The sequence below is a fragment of the Rhineura floridana genome, chromosome 13, assembly GCF_030035675.1.
Source record: "Rhineura floridana isolate rRhiFlo1 chromosome 13, rRhiFlo1.hap2, whole genome shotgun sequence".
NCBI classification, from domain to species: Eukaryota; Metazoa; Chordata; class Lepidosauria; order Squamata; family Rhineuridae; genus Rhineura; species Rhineura floridana.
The window spans coordinates 6,447,134-6,464,453 of NC_084492.1; the positions used below are offsets into that span (position 1 = coordinate 6,447,134).

Here is a 17,320-nt window from a genome sequence, read left to right on the forward strand (position 1 = left end):
ACCAGACAGTGATCTGACAATGACAACAGGATAATTTTTGTTTGGCTGGTGACCAGTAGGCATTACTGTCTCTAGTAGTTTTCCATGAAGCCTGCAAGTGTGAAGACGTAACTGTGGTTAAGGGGGAGTTATGTCTATGGTCTGTCTGGGAACGGACTGCCAGGGTCGTTGCTATGGTAGCCATCTGATAGCGACTGGGAAAGTTCTAACAGAGTCTATGTGTTGTCCTCTTCTGAATTATGCCTCTGAGCTGAGAGGCTGTCTTTTGTGTTTATCTATGGAGAGAGATGTACCAGAAGGGGGGTGACTGAAGAATCTCTACATGTATTTACTCTTAAGCCTCTGGCCTTAATGTCTTTCAATAAAGACTCTTAACATGCTCTGAAGAAGTTTCTTGCTCAACTTAACTCCAACGTAATGTATGCTGTTTCACACAACAACGCACACAAGCCAACAATTTTACCCCTCCCCATGTCCAGACCATCCCCCTTACACCAAGAGGCAAAGGCTAAATCAAGGGTATGCCCTGCTCTCTGACTTGGGGCACTGACATACAGAAACAGTTGAATCTCATGGTTGTCATGGAAGCCATAAAGTGCCAAGCTATTGCTGTCACACTGGCCTTGGCAGAAATGTTGAAAAACCCAGGACCAAAGTTCTGGGATTTTCCAACACTCCATCTGAGACCACCTCAGCCAGCTTGTTAATAGAGGCCACTGGGCAGAATGGTGGGTGGTACACCAATAGCATCTCCAATCTGTCTCTTTGGCCTAACATCAGGTACAGGTCCTCATAACTCACACCAGGGCGGAGGGATTTTCTGGTGAGCACGATGGAGCTTTCATGGATCACAGCAACTCACCCATCCAACCTTCTAACCTGGCCTGGTGATGCATCGATTACCCAGACAGGCAAAACTGGGTCAGATCTACTATGCCCAGCTCGCTCATCTAGGTATCAGTAATGCACATCAGGCCAACCCCCTCATTCGTGATCATATCACCAATGAGTGAGGTTTTATTGTGAACCAACCTGCCATTCACTAATAAAACCACCATGGGCTGTGGCCACCTGGGCCCCCCATTTCTCTGACAAAGCCCCACCCCATCATGCCATCCCCCTCCTGCAAAGACTATTATAAGGGCATCTTCCCCACCATTTCTCATCCTCTCTCTTGCCCAGACACATCCTGGCACATCAACACACCCAACCATCCTTCCATCACACACACCACAGTCTTCTACTTTCACTACATGCCTCCACACACCACAGACACACTCCATACATAATTCACTCAACCTCCATTTGATCTTCCAGTCACCCTCAGCTCTCACTCACTCACGCATGCACACTTGCCATATACTCTACTTTCAACACACTGCTCTAATAGTTAAAGAGGGTCATAGCAGAACCACATTATAACCTGCTCTTCCACCTACCAACCACCTAAGTGTGTGCTTTTGGGAAAGAGCCCTGCTCCCATCCAAACTGCTGTCCCCCAACTTGCGCTCTCACCAAAAGATGGGGTGAAGCTCAATATGCCCACCCAAGATCTCTCCCTCTCACCACGGAGTGCCCACCGTTCAATCCCCAAAGTACTCCTACAAAAACAACACAATAAAGGAGCTATAGCTAACTATGCTTTGCAAATATAAACGTATGCAATTTTTGGCTCTTGTTTTGCATTTTATTTAATTTCATAGTAAACAATTTTTGGCTCTTGTTTACTATGAAATTAAATAAAATGCAAAGCAGCTATACGCAAGGTAACATTTATTTTTAATGTGAGTTTTGGATATTGTGTAGGGCACAAGGGCACCCACTTCTCAATACTGTGTGTATAAACATGTATCCCTAGACTTCAGGAGGGCTAAGAAGCAAGAATCCCACATTCGTGTCTATACTATCAGATGACATCATGATGCAATTAGAAAGGCAGGTATTCTTGGTTTCACTCCAATCAAATACTGTCAAATAATAGACAGTCAATTGTCCACCATCCTAATCCTAATTAAGAATTCATTAGTGGAGTATCTGCACATGTTTCCATAAAGTTTCTCTTCCCCCTCTGGTTTATGTTAAGAAGAGTACTGTGACTTGTGTAGGGGGGATGTTGTACTTGGAAAGACATTTAGGAGGAGAGTTTGCCTGACTTACTCAGTAACATACTGCTTAGATATTCTACAGCAGGGATATCCATAATTCTATGTAATGGATCTATTCCCACAACAATGAAACAAGGGGCATCCACATATGGAGCATTTGAGGTGAAGTTACTTGCCTCTTCCTAGTTGCGCAACCAAGCCTCACACTCAAGAGATCCTCTAACTAGAAGTGGAACAAGAAGATGACAAGAGCAGTGCCCATGCCATGAACCATGCTGCACAGAGCACGTATCTTGCACTGGTCTCAGAACTGTCCATCTAAGCCTGGGTAGGTTAAACAGAGTTGTCCAAAATCCCTGTCCAGTGCAGTCTGCTGGAGTCAGCTAAATAAGTGCTGTGGAGATGCAGTCTTGAAATTAATAACAGACAATGTGCTTCTTCCACAGTATTTGTAATCTTTATAAAAAAAATAAAGAGTCCTGTTGGATCAGACCAAAAGCCCATCTAGTCCAGCATCCTGTTCTGACAGTGGCCAATCACACACGCCTTCTGGGAAACCTACAAGCAGGACCTGAGTGCAACACCACCACCTCCACTTGTGATTCCCAGCAACTGGCATTCAGGGGTATACTGACTCTAACAGCAGACATAATGGAACGTGAGGTAGGACACAGCCCCAAGGAAACCTGCATGCTAGCCGGGGACCAAGATTCTATTTCTCCCAGTGAGCTCTGTACCATCTCTTTGCAAGAAACACAAGTAAGCTGATTTTACATTACTTTAAAAGTGGCACTCCCCAACAGTGGTACAGAATCTAATTAGCATGAACAGGCCTACAGGTTACCCCACCGCAATGTTCAGGAAGCCTTAACAGCAAAGGTTAATTTTCCCGAATATGACTATTTTAAAAACAAAACAAAACACCAGTACTACACATCTCCGTATCTTTGTGTAAATTCATTCCTCAAATGATGTCACCGTTGGATACCACTGGAAGCTCCTGGGGTTCCAGAGAGGGAGAGTGGGTTTCCCTTTCCTGGGGAATTTTCTCAGGACAGCATGATAACAATAGGCAAAAATCATCTTTTCCAGTGCCTGTATACACTTGTGGGCAAGGTTTATGGGGAATAGCCTTCTAGGCCAACTTGGGACCCAAGTGAGGCCTAATTAGGCTTGCAGACCCAAGGTTCTCCACCAATGACTTGGACAATTATTTTAGTAACTAGCTTCCATGTACAGAACCAGGGTAGCACTGACAGGAGCCGCCCCCAGCCCTGTTGGAGATGTCAGGAATTGAACCTCTGTCGAAAGCCTACAGCAAAGTGCTTCCACTGGCCACACCTGGAGTGGTAACAGGTTGATCTACCAATCAGTTGCAAAATCTATATAAAGTTGAATTTTACAAAACACACTTGAGCTGATCCAACCAGGCTTTACAGTAAAAGGGGGCGGAGTTTGACTAGCATCATGTGCCCCCGTTTTCAGAAAACAGAGGTGGAGACCCACTGGAACTGGCACAACAGTAAGTGTCTATCCTTAGAAAAGTGTAGGTGGTTTATATAGCCCTAAATTGCTGAGCTGACCAAGGGACTTTAGGTGCACCCATAACCTCCAACTGTACCTGTTTACCAGGGACAATCCCTATTTTCTGGTTGCTGCTAAAATAATGCCTCTATTAGGGATGTTTTTTGTTTTTTTTAGCTGTACAAGTTGTCCCTTCAGATTTCAGTGCCTTCCCCCAGATCTCTAGAAATCTCTGAAGGGTGCATGTGTGAAAAGATATATCTCGGCTCCTAGTAACAATTTCCACAAGGGTAGCCAAGTTCAGTCCATTGTTGCAGCAAATGAAAGAATTTTCATCCACCTTAAAAGACCAATAGATTATTTATACAACAATAAACCTGCCAGTAAGGTGACACAAAGGTTCTTTGTTGATCTTAACTCTAGTATATGTACATATTAAGGTCTAGGCAGGGACACAGGGTGCAGATTCCCTTCTGCACCTGTCTATAACCATCTATCAAGATAAAAATATTTTCTGCTTTAGAAATCAATGCAGGATAGGTTGGTGCAGAATAGTCTCCATGCAGGAAATACTTCTTCACACAGCATATACTTAAGGTATGGAATTCACTGTCACAAGATGTGGTGATGGCCACCAACTTAACCACCTTTAAAAGGGGATTACACAAAATCATAGAGAATAATGTTATCAATGGCTACTAGTCCAAGATCAGAGGTACCAATCCTCTGAATACCATTCACTGGGAAACAACAACAGGAGAGGTCTATTGCTTCCCACAGAAAACTGGTTGGCCATTGTGAGAAAGATTATAAACTACATGAACCATCAATCTGATACAACAGGGTGCCAAGAGTCCTGTAGCACCTTAAAGACTAAAAATGTATTTATTATGGTATAAGCCTCCTGACAAAGCAGGCTCTAGTCCACAAAAGCTTATGCTATAACACAGTGATTCTCAATTATTATTTTTAGCAGACTACTTGAAAATTAAGATCCTCTGTGGCGCAGAGTGGTAAGCAGCGGTAACACAGCCGAAGCTCTGCTCACAGCTGGAGTTCAATTCCAACGGAAGGAAGAAGTCGAATCTCCGGTAAAAGGGGTCGAGGTCCACTCAGCCTTCCATCCATCCGTGGTCGGTAAAATGAGTACCCGGCATATGCTGGGGGTTAAAGAAAGGCCGGGGACGGAACTGGCAATCCCACCCCATATATACGGTCTGCCTAGTAAACGTCGCAAGACGTCACCCTAAGAGTTGGAAACGACTCGCACTACAAGTGCAGGGACACCTTTACTTGAAAATTGCTGACGATTTTGGCAGACAACTGAATAAACTTTTTTGTTATTGTTTTACAAATCAAAGCCTGTACTGTATCTATAAATCATATTTTAATAACCATAATCTTGACTTTCTTAGGAGATTGCCAGGCTCTCCTCCCCACTGTGGTATACCAGCTCCAAGTTCTTAAAAACATTCTCTCCAAACGCACGCGCACTCACACACACGCTTTGTTTGCTATCTAGCCTGATGAAGAGCTCTGGAGAGCTCGAAAGCTGACGCGTTCTTTTGTAACGTTTTCAATGGCCCAATAAACAAATGCATTGCCGTCATGGGGGTTTCGTAGTTAGTTCTCAAAGTAGGCCCCGCTTGGTCTGAGGGCAAGAGCAACTCTAGCCTCGCCAGAGGGACGCGTTAAGGCGTCTGGTCGCACCCCACTCCTGGGTGGGTGAGTGGGAGGAAAGAAGGCGGAAAGGAAAGACAGCTTCTCCCTTGCCCGGGGAGTGAAAGGAAGAGGCCGCCACGCTCTCCAAAACAAGGCCCTGCTGACCATCCCGTCTTGGCGCATGCGCCACCGCCCTGAGCCGAGCCGAGCCGGTTACCTGCGAGTCCCGAAACTCCACCACAACATTCTCGCTGCTCCAGCGCGCCGCCATCTTGGACTGCCCAGAACGCAGCTGGAGCGACAGACGGGAGACGTCAGACGGACGTGACGTACCACGCGCCGCGCCTGCCGGGAAATGTAGTCTCAAGCGAAACCAGAATAAGCGGGTGGGCGGCCTGGAGAGAATTTTACGCAGACCTCCCTCACATATGAACCCCTCCCCCGTCTCTGCGTTTTGTGACCTGGGTTGTTTGAACCCGGAGCCAATATTCATTTTCTTAAAAGACAAGGGCTAAGGGATCAGGCTTGCCTGCCTGGAAGTCTCGTGCCTCCAGATGTTGTTGGACCACAACTCCCATCAGCCTCAGCCATTGGCAATGCTGGCTGAGGCTGATGGGAGTTGTGGTCCAACAACATCTTGAGCCACACTGGTTGGGAAAGGCTGGGTCAGAGGCTCATTTCTCATTATTTATTTAACGGTATTTTAAAGCCATTTTGCTGGGCAAGCTCATCCAAAGCGACTTAACATCTAACACACACACCCCAACAGTGGCGGAACAATAAACAGACGATTAATAAAGAAACCAATAAAACACCATAATCTCTAGCCAATAAAACAATCTCACACGAGAGGGTCAGAAGCCCAGTCCTATGGCACATGCCATGCATGCAGGATTTCCCAGGTTAATTGCTGTCTACAGCGACAACACTCCAATGGAAGAGTTGTGTTAGGCTGTAGCACTGACTCCCCCCCCTCCCCGGAAATGAAATAGGGCTTACTTTTAGAGTTTAAGAATTACTCAGAGGAGCTCCCCCCACTGTGTTTTTGGAATATTCACTGTTCTGGACTACAGGGTATATTTCCTGACTGGAAGGAATGAAGCCTAATGTACTGATTCATGCAAAGATACAACAGGCTCTGTCAAGTCTCTGTTGTAGTCAAGGGTGTTGTTGGGTACTTAAAGGAGTTAGGCCCATGGCACAACTTCGCATAAAATTTGCATGTGCTAATATGTAAGTATAGATGCCTCTGGCAAGTTAAGATGAGCAGCTTTGCAGAGGGGCAGCCATTCTACAGGAAAATAAATACATTTCAAAAATGGGAGAGAGTGGAGGAGGTCCAGGCCTGCCACAAAAAAAACCTGGAGCTCAGGTCCATTGGGCCGCCACCACCACTATCCCAACCACACTGGTGGCTGCAGTTCACACTGGAGAAAGGAATTTGAAGTATTCTTTGCTGATGTCTAATGTTGCTGGCCTTCTATACTGGTTCGCTGCAGAATACGGTAACTCTGTTAAAAACCAGTGAATCCCTGCTTAAATCAAATTCTGCAATCCTGATTACAATGAATTTTGACATTTTATGTGGATTTCCCAATATATTATGAAAGTACAGTAGTAAAGGAATTATGAAATTATAAACACCCTTCCATTATTAAAATGTAGTACTCTCCAAATCTGTTGTTTTTTTCCGATTATTGAAATGTAATTCTATCAATCATGTGTAACTTAGAAAATAATAAATAACACTTAATAAGTGATTTTAAAAAAAAACATTAAGTATGGGTGCTTCCATGCTGTTTATTGAACGTTCATACTGACTGGTTTGCAGAGAGGCTAGGTGACATTGTGAGCATTCATTCTGATTTGTCTGTGGGGAGGTTAGATGATGTCATATTAAGCAAATGTTATCCCACACTTTCCAGTGCATTTCCCCATCATTTTCCTAGCCACAAAAAGTCAAAATGTTTGGGGGAGTGGATCTATTGTGCAAGGCCTCCCAATCAACTATAATTGTGCAACCTGCATTTGCCAATATGTGATGGTCACTTTTTTTGAGTGGGATTCAATCTGGAAGCACCACATGTGTTGTGCAAAGAAGAGGAGGTGCTCCATGTGGATGGGTGCAGACCAGACACAGATAAAAATGCAAATGGACTGCCTTCAAGTCTATCCTGACTTATGGCTACCCTATGAATAGGGTGTTCATGGTAAGCGGTATTCAGAGGGGGTTTACCATTGCCTCCCTCTGAGGCTAATCCTCCCCAGCTGCCTAGGGCCTGCTCAGCTTGCCACAGCTGCACAAGCCAGCCCCTTCCTTGTCTGCAACTGCCAGCTGGGGGGCAAATGGGCTCCTTGGGACTATGCAGCTTGCCCACGGCTGCACAGGTGGCAGGGCACATAACACCTGAGCCACTCACTGTGGGGGTGATCTTTAGCTGGCCTTTTACACCCAGGAGACACAAGTAGGGATTTGAACTCACAGACTCTGGACTCCCAGCCAGGCTCTCCTCCCCGCTGTGCTATACCAGCTGTAGACACAGATAACCAATTCACAAAACTTGCCACAATAAGGTGCATTCTAAATAGTAACCATATCATAGAATAGAATCATAGAGTTGGAAGGGGCCTTGTAGGCCATCGAGTCCAACCCCCTGCTCACAGCAGGAAATCCACAGCTAGAGCATCTCCCGCAGATAGCTCTGTCCAGCCTCTGCTTGAAGACATCCAGCAAAGGGGATCCCACCACCTCCCTAGGCAGTCGGTTCCATTGCCGAACTGCCCTTACTGTCAAGAAGTTCCTTCTAATGTCCAGTCTGAATCTACGCTCCTGCAACTTAAAACCATTAGACCTAGTCCTACCCTCTGGGGCAGCAGAGAACAAATCTGTACCCTCCTCTATGTGACAGCCCTTCAGGTACTTAAAGAGTGCAATCATGTCACCCCTTCACCAGACTGAACACGCCAAGTTCCTTCAACCTTTCCTCATAAGACTTGTTCTCCATACCGGCTATCATCCTCGTCGCCCTCTTCTGAACCCGCTCCAACTTGTCTGTATCTTTCTTAAAATGAGGCGCCCAGAACTGAACGCAGTATTCCAGATGAGGCCTGACTAATGCAGAATATAGTGGGACTATTACTTCCCTCGACCTGGAAACTATAGCTCTGTTTATGCAGCCCAAAACCGTGTTTGCCTTTTTTACCGCAGCATCACACTGCTGGGTCATGTTCAACTTGCGATCCACTACAATTCCAAGGTCCTTCTCACACGCACTACTGCTAAGCCGGGTATTTCCCATCCTGTACCCGTGCATTTTGTTTTTGTGGCCTAAATGCAGAATCCTACATTTGTCTTTATTGAATGTCATTTTATTAATTTCAGCCCAATTTTCTAGTCTATCCAGGTCCCTTTGGATTTTATTCCTGTCTTCCATTGTGTTAGCTATCCCTCCCAGTTTCGTATCATCCACAAACTTCATAAGGCTTCCCTCCACCCCATCATCTAAGTCATTGATAAAAATGTTGAAGAGTATCGGCCCCAGGACAGAACCCTGTGGCACTCCACTCGAAACCTCCTTCCAGTCCAAAGCAGAGCCACCGACGACCACTCTTTGAGTACGGTTTTCCAACCAGTTGTGAATCCACCTGAAAGTATTTCCATGTAGTCTGCATTTGACTAGTTTGCTAATCAAAAGGTCGTGGGGGACTTTGTCAAACGCTTTGCTGAAATCTAGATAGATGACATCTACAGCATTTCCACCATCTACTAAGCTAGTGACCCGATCAAAAAAAGAGATGAGATTAGTTTGACAGGATTTTTTCTTGACAAACCCATGCTGGCTCCTACTAATCACAGCATTGTCATCTAGATAGTTGCCAATGGACTCTTTTATTATCCGTTCTAATATCTTTCCCGGTATTGAAGTCAGACTGACCGGCCTGTAATTCCCTGGATCTTCTTTTTTACCCTTTTTAAAGAGCGGGATGACGTTTGCCCGTCTCCAATCCTCCGGCACCTCTCCCGTTCTCCAAGATTTCTCACAGGATGTTGGGATGCAATCCTGTTGGATTAGAATGCAGATATACAGGGCCGGCTCCAAGCATGCAGGGGCCCTTGGGCATCAGCTTGCCCTGGCCCCCCAGTGGGTGGGTGGGTGGGTGTGCGCATATGTGCACGCGCACGGCCCCCCTACCTGTCTAGTCTTTACCATTGCCCTTAATGAAGATGGCGGCCGCAGTTTCCCTAAGGGGAATGAAGCCTCCGCTGCCATCTTTGTTGATGGCACATGTGCGTGCTATACGTTCACATCTCTGCCATCAACTAAGATGGCGGCAGCGGCTTCAGTACGCTAGGGAAGCTGCAGCTGCCATCTTCATTAAGGGCAATGCTAAAAAGCCAGCTGACAGGTAAGTGGGGGCGTGGAGGGGGGCACGGATCGCAGAAGGGGAGCAGAGGTTCCCTCAGGGGCTCCTGTAGCTCTGGGGCCCTTGGGCCAGTGTCCAACCTGGCAGCCCTTTAGAACTGGCCCTGCAGATATAGGCTCAGGCTCTGACACACGTAAGGTGAACCAGAGCAGGCAGCTGAATGGTCCTTTGCTTCCTTCGTGCCAGATGAGCTTCCCAACCACCTAGATGAGCTCTCCAGCCTTCTGTGTGTCAGTGGCTATTTTTTACAGTCTTCTTGAGCACGGAAGTGAGTCAGGAACAAGATCAGTTGTAAAACAGACAAAAGGTGGGTTCCCTCTCTGCCAGACCTCTTGTTGTTATGTGCCTTCAAGCTGATTACGACTTATGGCGACCCTATGAATCAGTGACCTTCAATAGCATGTGTCGTGAACCACCCTGTGCAGATCTTGTAAGTTCAGGTCTGTGATTTCCTTTGTGGAATCAATCCATCGCATTTGGTCTTCCTCTTTTTCTACTCCCTTGTTTTTCCCGGCATTATTGTCTTTTCTAGTAAATCTCATTCTCATTATGTGTCCAAAGTATGGTAACCTCAGTTTCATAATTTTAGCTTCTAGGGATAGTACTGCTTTAATTTGTTCTAACACCCAATTATTTGTCTTTCTTGCAGTCCATAGTATCAGCAAAGCTCTCCTCCAACACCGCATTTCAAAGGAGTTGATTTTTCTCTTACCCGCTTTTTTCACTGTCCAGCTTTCACATCCATACAGAGATTGGGAATACCATGGTCTCAATGATCCTGACTTTAGTGTTCAGTAATACATCTTTGCATTTGAGGACCTTTTCTAGTTCTCCCATAGCTGCCCTCCCCAGTCCTAACCGTCTTCTGATTTCTTCACTATTGTCTCCATTTTCGTTAATGACTGTGCCGAGGTATTGATAATCCTTGAAAAGTTCAATGTCCTCGTTGTCAACTTTAAAGTTACATAAATCTTCTGTTGTCATTACTTTAGCCTTCTTGACGTTCAGCTGTAGTCCTGCTTTTGTGCTTTCCTCTTTAACTTTTATCAGCATTCATTTCAAATCATTACTGGTTTCTGCCAAGAGTATGGTATCATCTGCATATCTTAAATTACTGATATTTCTCCCTCAATTTTCACACCTCCTTCATCTTGGTCCAATCCCGCTTTCTGTATATGTTCTCCGTATAGATTAAACAAGTAGGGTGATAAAATACACTGCTGTCTCACACCCTTTCCGATGGTTTCTGTCCTTACTCTTGGCCAGAGTATAGGTTGAGCATCAGAACAATCAGATGCTGTGGCACCCCCATTTCTTTTAAAGCATTCCATAGTTTTTCATGATCTACACAAACAAAGGCTTTGCTGTAATCTATAAAGCACAGGGTGATTTCCTTCTGAAATTTCTTGGTCCGTTCCATTATCCAATGTATGTTTGTGATATGGTCTCTAGTGCCTCTTCCCTTTCTAAATCCAGCTTGGACGTCTGGCATTTCTCGCTCCATATATGGTAACAGCCTTTGCTGTCGAATCTTCAGCATACTTTACTTGCATGGGATATTAAGGCAATAGTTCGATAATTACTACATTTCCTGGGATCCCCTTTCTTTGGAATTGGGATGTATATTGAACACTTCCAGTCTGTGGGCCATTGTTTTTTTTTTCCATATTTGCTGACAATTTTTTGTCAAATTTTGGACAGATTTAGTCTCAGTAGCTTGTAGCAACTCTATTGGTATGCCATCTGTTCCCGGTGATTTGTTTCTTCCAAGTATTTTAAGAGCAGGTTTCACCTCACGTTCTAAAATTTCTGGTTCTTCATCATACAGTTCCTCCACGAATGAATCTGTCATCCTTGTATCTCTTTTTTTTATAGAGTTCTTCCTTTTATTTCATCTTGGTCAGTCAGTGTGTTCCCGTTGATTATTCAACATCCCTACCCTTGGTTTAAATTTCCCTTTAATTTTTCTAATCTTATGGAATAGGGCTCTTGTTCTACCTTTTTTGTTGTCTTGTATTTCTATACAATAACCATTGTAATAGTTCTCTTTGTCCCTATGTACTAGTCGCTGTATTGTTTCATTTAGGGTTCTGACTGTGTTTCTGTCTCCTTTTTCTTTCCTTCTCTCTTTAACCATTTTAAGAGTTTCTTCAGCAATCCACTGAGGTCGTTCTCTCTTTTGAACTAGAGGTATTGTCTTTTTGCATTCTTCTCTGATAATGTCTCTGCCTTCAGTCCATAGTTTTGGTTCTCTGTCAACTAAGTTTAAAGCCTCAAGTCTGTTTCTTGTTTTATATTCTTCTGGAATGTTATTTAAATTGTATTTTGGCATTATGATTGCTTTGTTCTTCTTCTTTAGCTTTACTCTGGTTTTATATATTACCACTTCATGATCTGTACCACAGTCTGCTCCTGGGCTTGTTTTCACAGAAAGTATGGAACTTCTCCATCTTCTGCTACCAATTATATAATCAATTTGATTCCTATATTGACCATTTGGTGATGTCCACGTGTACAGTTGTCTTTTCGGTTGCTCAAAAAATGTATTTGTGAGAAACAAATTATTGGCTTCACAAAATTCAGTAAGTCTTTGCCCTGCTTCATTTCTATCTCCTAAGCTCCATTTTCCCACAATTCCTAGTTCTTCTCTGTTCCTTACTTTTGCATTCCAGACCTCTTAGGCAGAGCTTCAGTAGGCTATTTTTCTTATGTTCTGCATGGAGATATTGGTACAGTCCACTGTGAATTTGCTGGAAGAGTTTGGTCCTTTATGCATACATACTCTGGCCCTAAATTTGTGGGATCCACTCACAGATCTGGTAGATTAACCATCACGGTTGACCTTGACAGGCATGGGAAGACGGTAGATCTGAATCTCCTAGTAGATCTCTGGATGATTTGCAGCAGATCAGCAAGGATTATGGCCTCCAGCAGCAACAAAATTATCTCAGCCACAGTAAAAAATATTCTTGAAATGAAGAAAGTCTGGGGTAACCTGTATGCAAGGCCTGTGTACTCACTTCAGTTCTGATAACTCACAAGAAGTTCCTGGGCACAGAATTCTTTAATTCTAAGTCAGGGGAAGGGAACTTGTGGCATGCCAGATGTTGAGACTCTGACGCCCATCAGTCCCAGCCAGCATGGCCAGTTTTCAGGGATGATAGCAACATCTTGAGGGCCACGTTAGCTGCCCCTGTTCTAACTGGATGTATTTTGCCCCTGGTTCCAGTTGGTGGAGAGCTGAAGTAAAAAGAAGAAGATCAGATTACCTTGGAATCTTCCCAGCCCTGATCTAGCATAATTACCTGTGGCGATCCCTTATGCCAGAGTCCTTACAAACTTAGGAGAGAACAGCTGTGTACTGGACACAGCAGGAAGGGCTTGGTGAATTTAAGAATATAATACAAGCAGTCAAATACAAAATGAAGTGCAAAAGATGTGGAGGCCAGGACGGAAGGAATTATGCATAAGTGGTTTCACCTTTAGATTGTAAGCTTATTGGGGGGGACACAGACAAAATAATAATCCATCCTAAGTATTTGCGTACATGTGAATGCTAAGCAAAGGAGAAAGCAAAGGCCAGAAAGGCAGCCTTCTCTTCCCTTCCCCCTCTCCCTCGCCCTGCACTCATGTGATCAGTAGTGCAATACTATACAGGTCCGACTCAAACAGTCCAAATGAGTCGAATGGGATTCATTTCCTGGTAAGAGGGTATAGAATTACAGCCTAAGACTCAGGAGCACCCATACATCTGGCCAACAACTTGGCTCTACTATTATTCACCATTCTTAATCAGAATTAAATAGGTGCCTGTGCTAGATATGCACAGCAAACACACAAATCTTTTTGCATTTATCACCCCCCCCCCAAAGGGTGACTCTTTCATGTTTGTGTAGATAAAATCTGTAATTATTCTTTGACATTTTTCTTTTTAAAAAGCATCCACAAATGTTTCTGTAGTACAATCCAGTACACGTGTACTTGGAAAGAAGTCCCATCACAGCCTCAAATACAAAAAAATCTTCCAAGCAGTCCTTGGAACCTTGCTGTCTATCTCCTGCTCTACCCACCAACAACATCTCGGGATGTGATCCGATAGGACATGAGGCTACCACAGCTGCTGAAGCAAAGCAGGCCTTAGCCACCCACTATCTGGGTGGGTGACCCCCTAGGAACTATGTGTGTGCTACTGAAAGAAAGTTGGACGTAAATGCAACATTGAACTTGTCAAGGATTATCAATACCTTGGCACAATCATTAACCAAAATGGAGACAATAGTCAAGAAAACAGAAGAAGGCTAGGACTGGGGAGGGCAGCTGTGAGAGAACTAGAAAAGGTCCTCAAATGTAAAGATGTATCACTGAACACTAAAGTCAGGATCATGCAGACCATGGTATTTCCGATCTCTATGTATGGATGTGAAAGTTGGACAGTGAAAAAAGAGGATAAGAGAAAAATCAACTCATTTGAAATGTGGTGTTGGAGAAGAGCTTTGCTGATACCATGGACTGCAAAAAAGACAAATAATTGGGTGTTAGAACAAATTAAACCAGAACTATCACTAGAAGCTAAAATGATGAAACTGAGGTTATCATACTTTGGACACATAATGAGAAGACATGATTCATTAGAAAAAATAATAATGCTTGGAAAAACAGAAGGAAGTAGAAAAAGAGGAAGGCCAAACAAGAGATGGATTGGCTCTATAAAGGAAGCCACAGACCTGAACTTACAAGATCTGAACGGGGTGGTTCATGACAGAGGCTCTTGGAGGTCACTGATTCACAGGGTCGCCATAAGTTGTAGTCGACTCAGAGGCACATAACAACAACAAAGGGACCCAGAAAGGCATAACTGGGAAGTGCAGGTACAGGCAGCCATCAAATCAGGCACCCCAACGTTTGAGAATTTGGTCCCCTTGTCCCGTGTGTCCCCCACCTCTGCCCACTTGCATGAGTAAACGTGCCCGGGATTTGGGGCTGCCAAGACGGGTGCCTTGGCCAGAGTCTCACATTCCGACCTCCTCAAGGCATTCTGTTCTAGGACGCGACTGAGCGCTGACTTCAGCGGGGGGGGGGCGCGCTCGCTTCCCAAGCTTCTGCGTAAGCCAAGGGCAGCGGTGCGGCGCAATGCCTCCACCCCCCCAGCCGGGCTTACTGGGAAGACCCACTTTCTCTCTGCCAGAGAGTTCCGCGGGAGAAAGTCCTCCTGGCCAGCTCCAGGCCGCTCCTGGGGCCAGCCCAACAGCGTCCGCCCCGTCCGAGCGCCCACCACCCGCTCAGCCCTTGACGCAACCCCGTGGCGGGGGCGGAGAGAAGCTTTGGCGCAGGCGTTCTGTGCGCCTCTATTGTCTTTCCTCCGGCAGCCGTCAGGGAGGGCGGGCTGGCTGGACGGAAGGAGGGAGAGGCGGGAGCCCGCGAGCAAGTAACCCGTGCAGAAGCAGCGCCTGTCCGGGTGACGCTGACAGACAAAGGCAGCTCGCGGGCAGGACGTCTGGTTGAGGAAAGGGAGGGCCTGCGCTTGCTCCATGGCCGGTTGGGGCGCGCCTTGACGGAGCGAGCAGCAGCTGGTGGTGGTGGTGCCGCTGCTGTTATTGCAAGGGGCCGGTCTCCTTGCTTCGCCTTCTCCCTCCACCTGAATGCGGAGCAGTGCTAGTAGAGCTGTGGAAAGAAGCCGGGCCAGCGGCGGCCGCTTTCTTCCGTAGGGCGGGCCCCGAAGGCGGGGCGGCGTTGGCCCTGCTGCTTTGTCGCCTTGGATGAGCCCGGGAGGAGCAGCGGGCCGCCCGTTGGGGCGCGGCGACAGCAGCGGCTGGGGGCGAAGGAGGAGGCGGCGGCGGGAGCAGCAGCAGCAGCGACGGCCGGGAGAGGATGCCCGGTTCCGGGGGCCGCTTTAGCTCCTAGTCTTGCGCGCAGCTCCTCCTGCTCGTCCTCCACGGCGCCGCCGACATGGGCGGCAAACAGAGCACGGCGGGCGCGACGGCGACGGCGCGCTCGCGGGGCGGCCCCTTGGCCGGGGTGTCGAGTGACGACAGCGCGGTGCCGCCGCCCGGGGGAGCCCCCCACTTCGGGCACTACAGGGGCGCGGGCGGCGGCGTTGGAGGGGCCACCATGGGCTTGCGCAGCCGCTCCGTTAGCTCCGTGGCCGGCGTGGGTGTAGGGCTAGGCATGGAGCCCGCGGCGGCCGGCAGCGTTCCCTTTGGCCTGTACACGGCGGCGGCAGCAGCGGCGGCGGCATCGACGGGAGACTCGGAGCGGGGTCCCGGCGGCGGCGGCGGGTCGGGCGCGGACTCCACCCCTTACGCACATGGCAACGGTTACCAGGAGACGGGAGGCGGTCACCACAGAGACGGGATGCTCTACCTGGGATCCAGGGCCTCGCTGGCCGATGCGTTGCCTCTGCACATCGGACCCCGGTGGTTCAGCTCGCACAGCGGTGAGTGTGCCCGCCCTTACCGGCGGCGCGGTGTTTTTTGTTGGCCGTTTGAATTTCTGGGCCACTTTCCGGTCAGCAGAGGCTGCTCGCAAAGCTACATGTAAAGCTGGAACCGTCGGATAAATGGCAGTCCGCAACCGACGGTGAAAACACCCGAGCGCATTCTTCTCCCTCAAAGCAAAGGCCAGTGGCCAGGACTCATGCTGCAGTCCGATACACGCTTATCTGGGAGCAGGTCCCATTACATGCATTGGGTTGCAGCCTCAGACAATAGAGATGCAGGCATGTCCGGTGTGAGCTTGCCTTGGTCTGCTGAGAGGTTCAGGGGCCAGTTTGCTTGTACTCTGCACCTTTGCCAGGACAGTCAGAGCCCTTTGTTGGGGGCTGTTATTTATCTTGCTTAGGCTGTTTATCTCGCTATGGAGAAGGTTAGCTGTGGGCATGTTTATAATTGAGCTTGTGGTCTAGGGAGTCAGTTTCTTTTATTTATTTCTTAATAATATTTATGGATATTCTCATATAAAATATCAGGTGCGAAACACATAAAATGTCACAAAATATACAGAATAATAATGACTGGCTCATCTTTAAAAAAGTTGACTCAGCTGAATCAGTTTCTCAACAGGAAGAGCAACAGTTTGGGGTCTGGCTATGCCAGTGTGGTGTAGTGGTTAAAGTGCTGTAGTACATCCTGGGAGACCAGGGTTCGAATCCCCACACAGCCATGGAGCTCACTGGGTGACCTTGGGCCAATTACTGCCTCTCAGCCTCAGAGGAAGGCAATGGTAAACCCACTCTGAATACCACTTACCATGAAAACCCTATTCATAGGGTCACCATAAGTCAGAAGCAACTTGAAGGCAGTCCATTTCTATTTACATGCCCTGGGAGCGGTGTGGAATGCCTGCCTTTTTTTCCCCTTGAGGGTCGGGGTAGGGCCTGCTTCAACACAAAAGGAGATACACCACTATTTAGGGAAGAGTAGTAATAATAATATCTGAGCCCAGGGCAGCTAACAATTACTGTACAAATAAAATTGGCATAAACCAATAATTAAAATTAATATCTACAATGAACAGCAGTGTTTGGACTATTGAACTCCACTGCAGTTCGTGTTGAAGTGACACTGACCTGTCTGGTGTGGCACCTGAAGAAGATATAGTTGCAAAGG

At 46.7% G+C, this 17,320-nt stretch overlaps 2 protein-coding genes across 4 annotated transcripts in view; one reads left to right on the forward strand and one right to left on the reverse strand.

Annotated features, from left to right (window-relative positions):
- The window catches only part of WDR59 (WD repeat domain 59), an 83,738-nt gene extending 68,789 nt beyond the window's left edge, over positions 1–14,949 (reverse strand). The window contains exon 1 of one of the 3 annotated variants that reach the window (XM_061593892.1): positions 14,451–14,949. Coding sequence is in view for 2 of the 3 variants with exons in the window: in XM_061593891.1 (XP_061449875.1) it covers positions 5,509–5,562 (54 nt within the window). In the remaining variant the exon portion in view is untranslated. Of the gene's footprint in view, positions 1–5,508; positions 5,638–14,450 lie in introns of those variants that run through there. The other 2 variants (XM_061593891.1, XM_061593893.1) reach the window with 2 other exon arrangements.
- ZNRF1 (zinc and ring finger 1) overlaps positions 14,926–17,320 on the forward strand; it is a 48,862-nt gene continuing 46,467 nt past the window's right edge. The window contains exon 1 of the mRNA XM_061593902.1: positions 14,926–16,149. Within this exon, the coding sequence (XP_061449886.1) occupies positions 15,663–16,149 (487 nt within the window). The 5' untranslated portion in view covers positions 14,926–15,662. The remainder of the gene's footprint in view (positions 16,150–17,320) is intronic.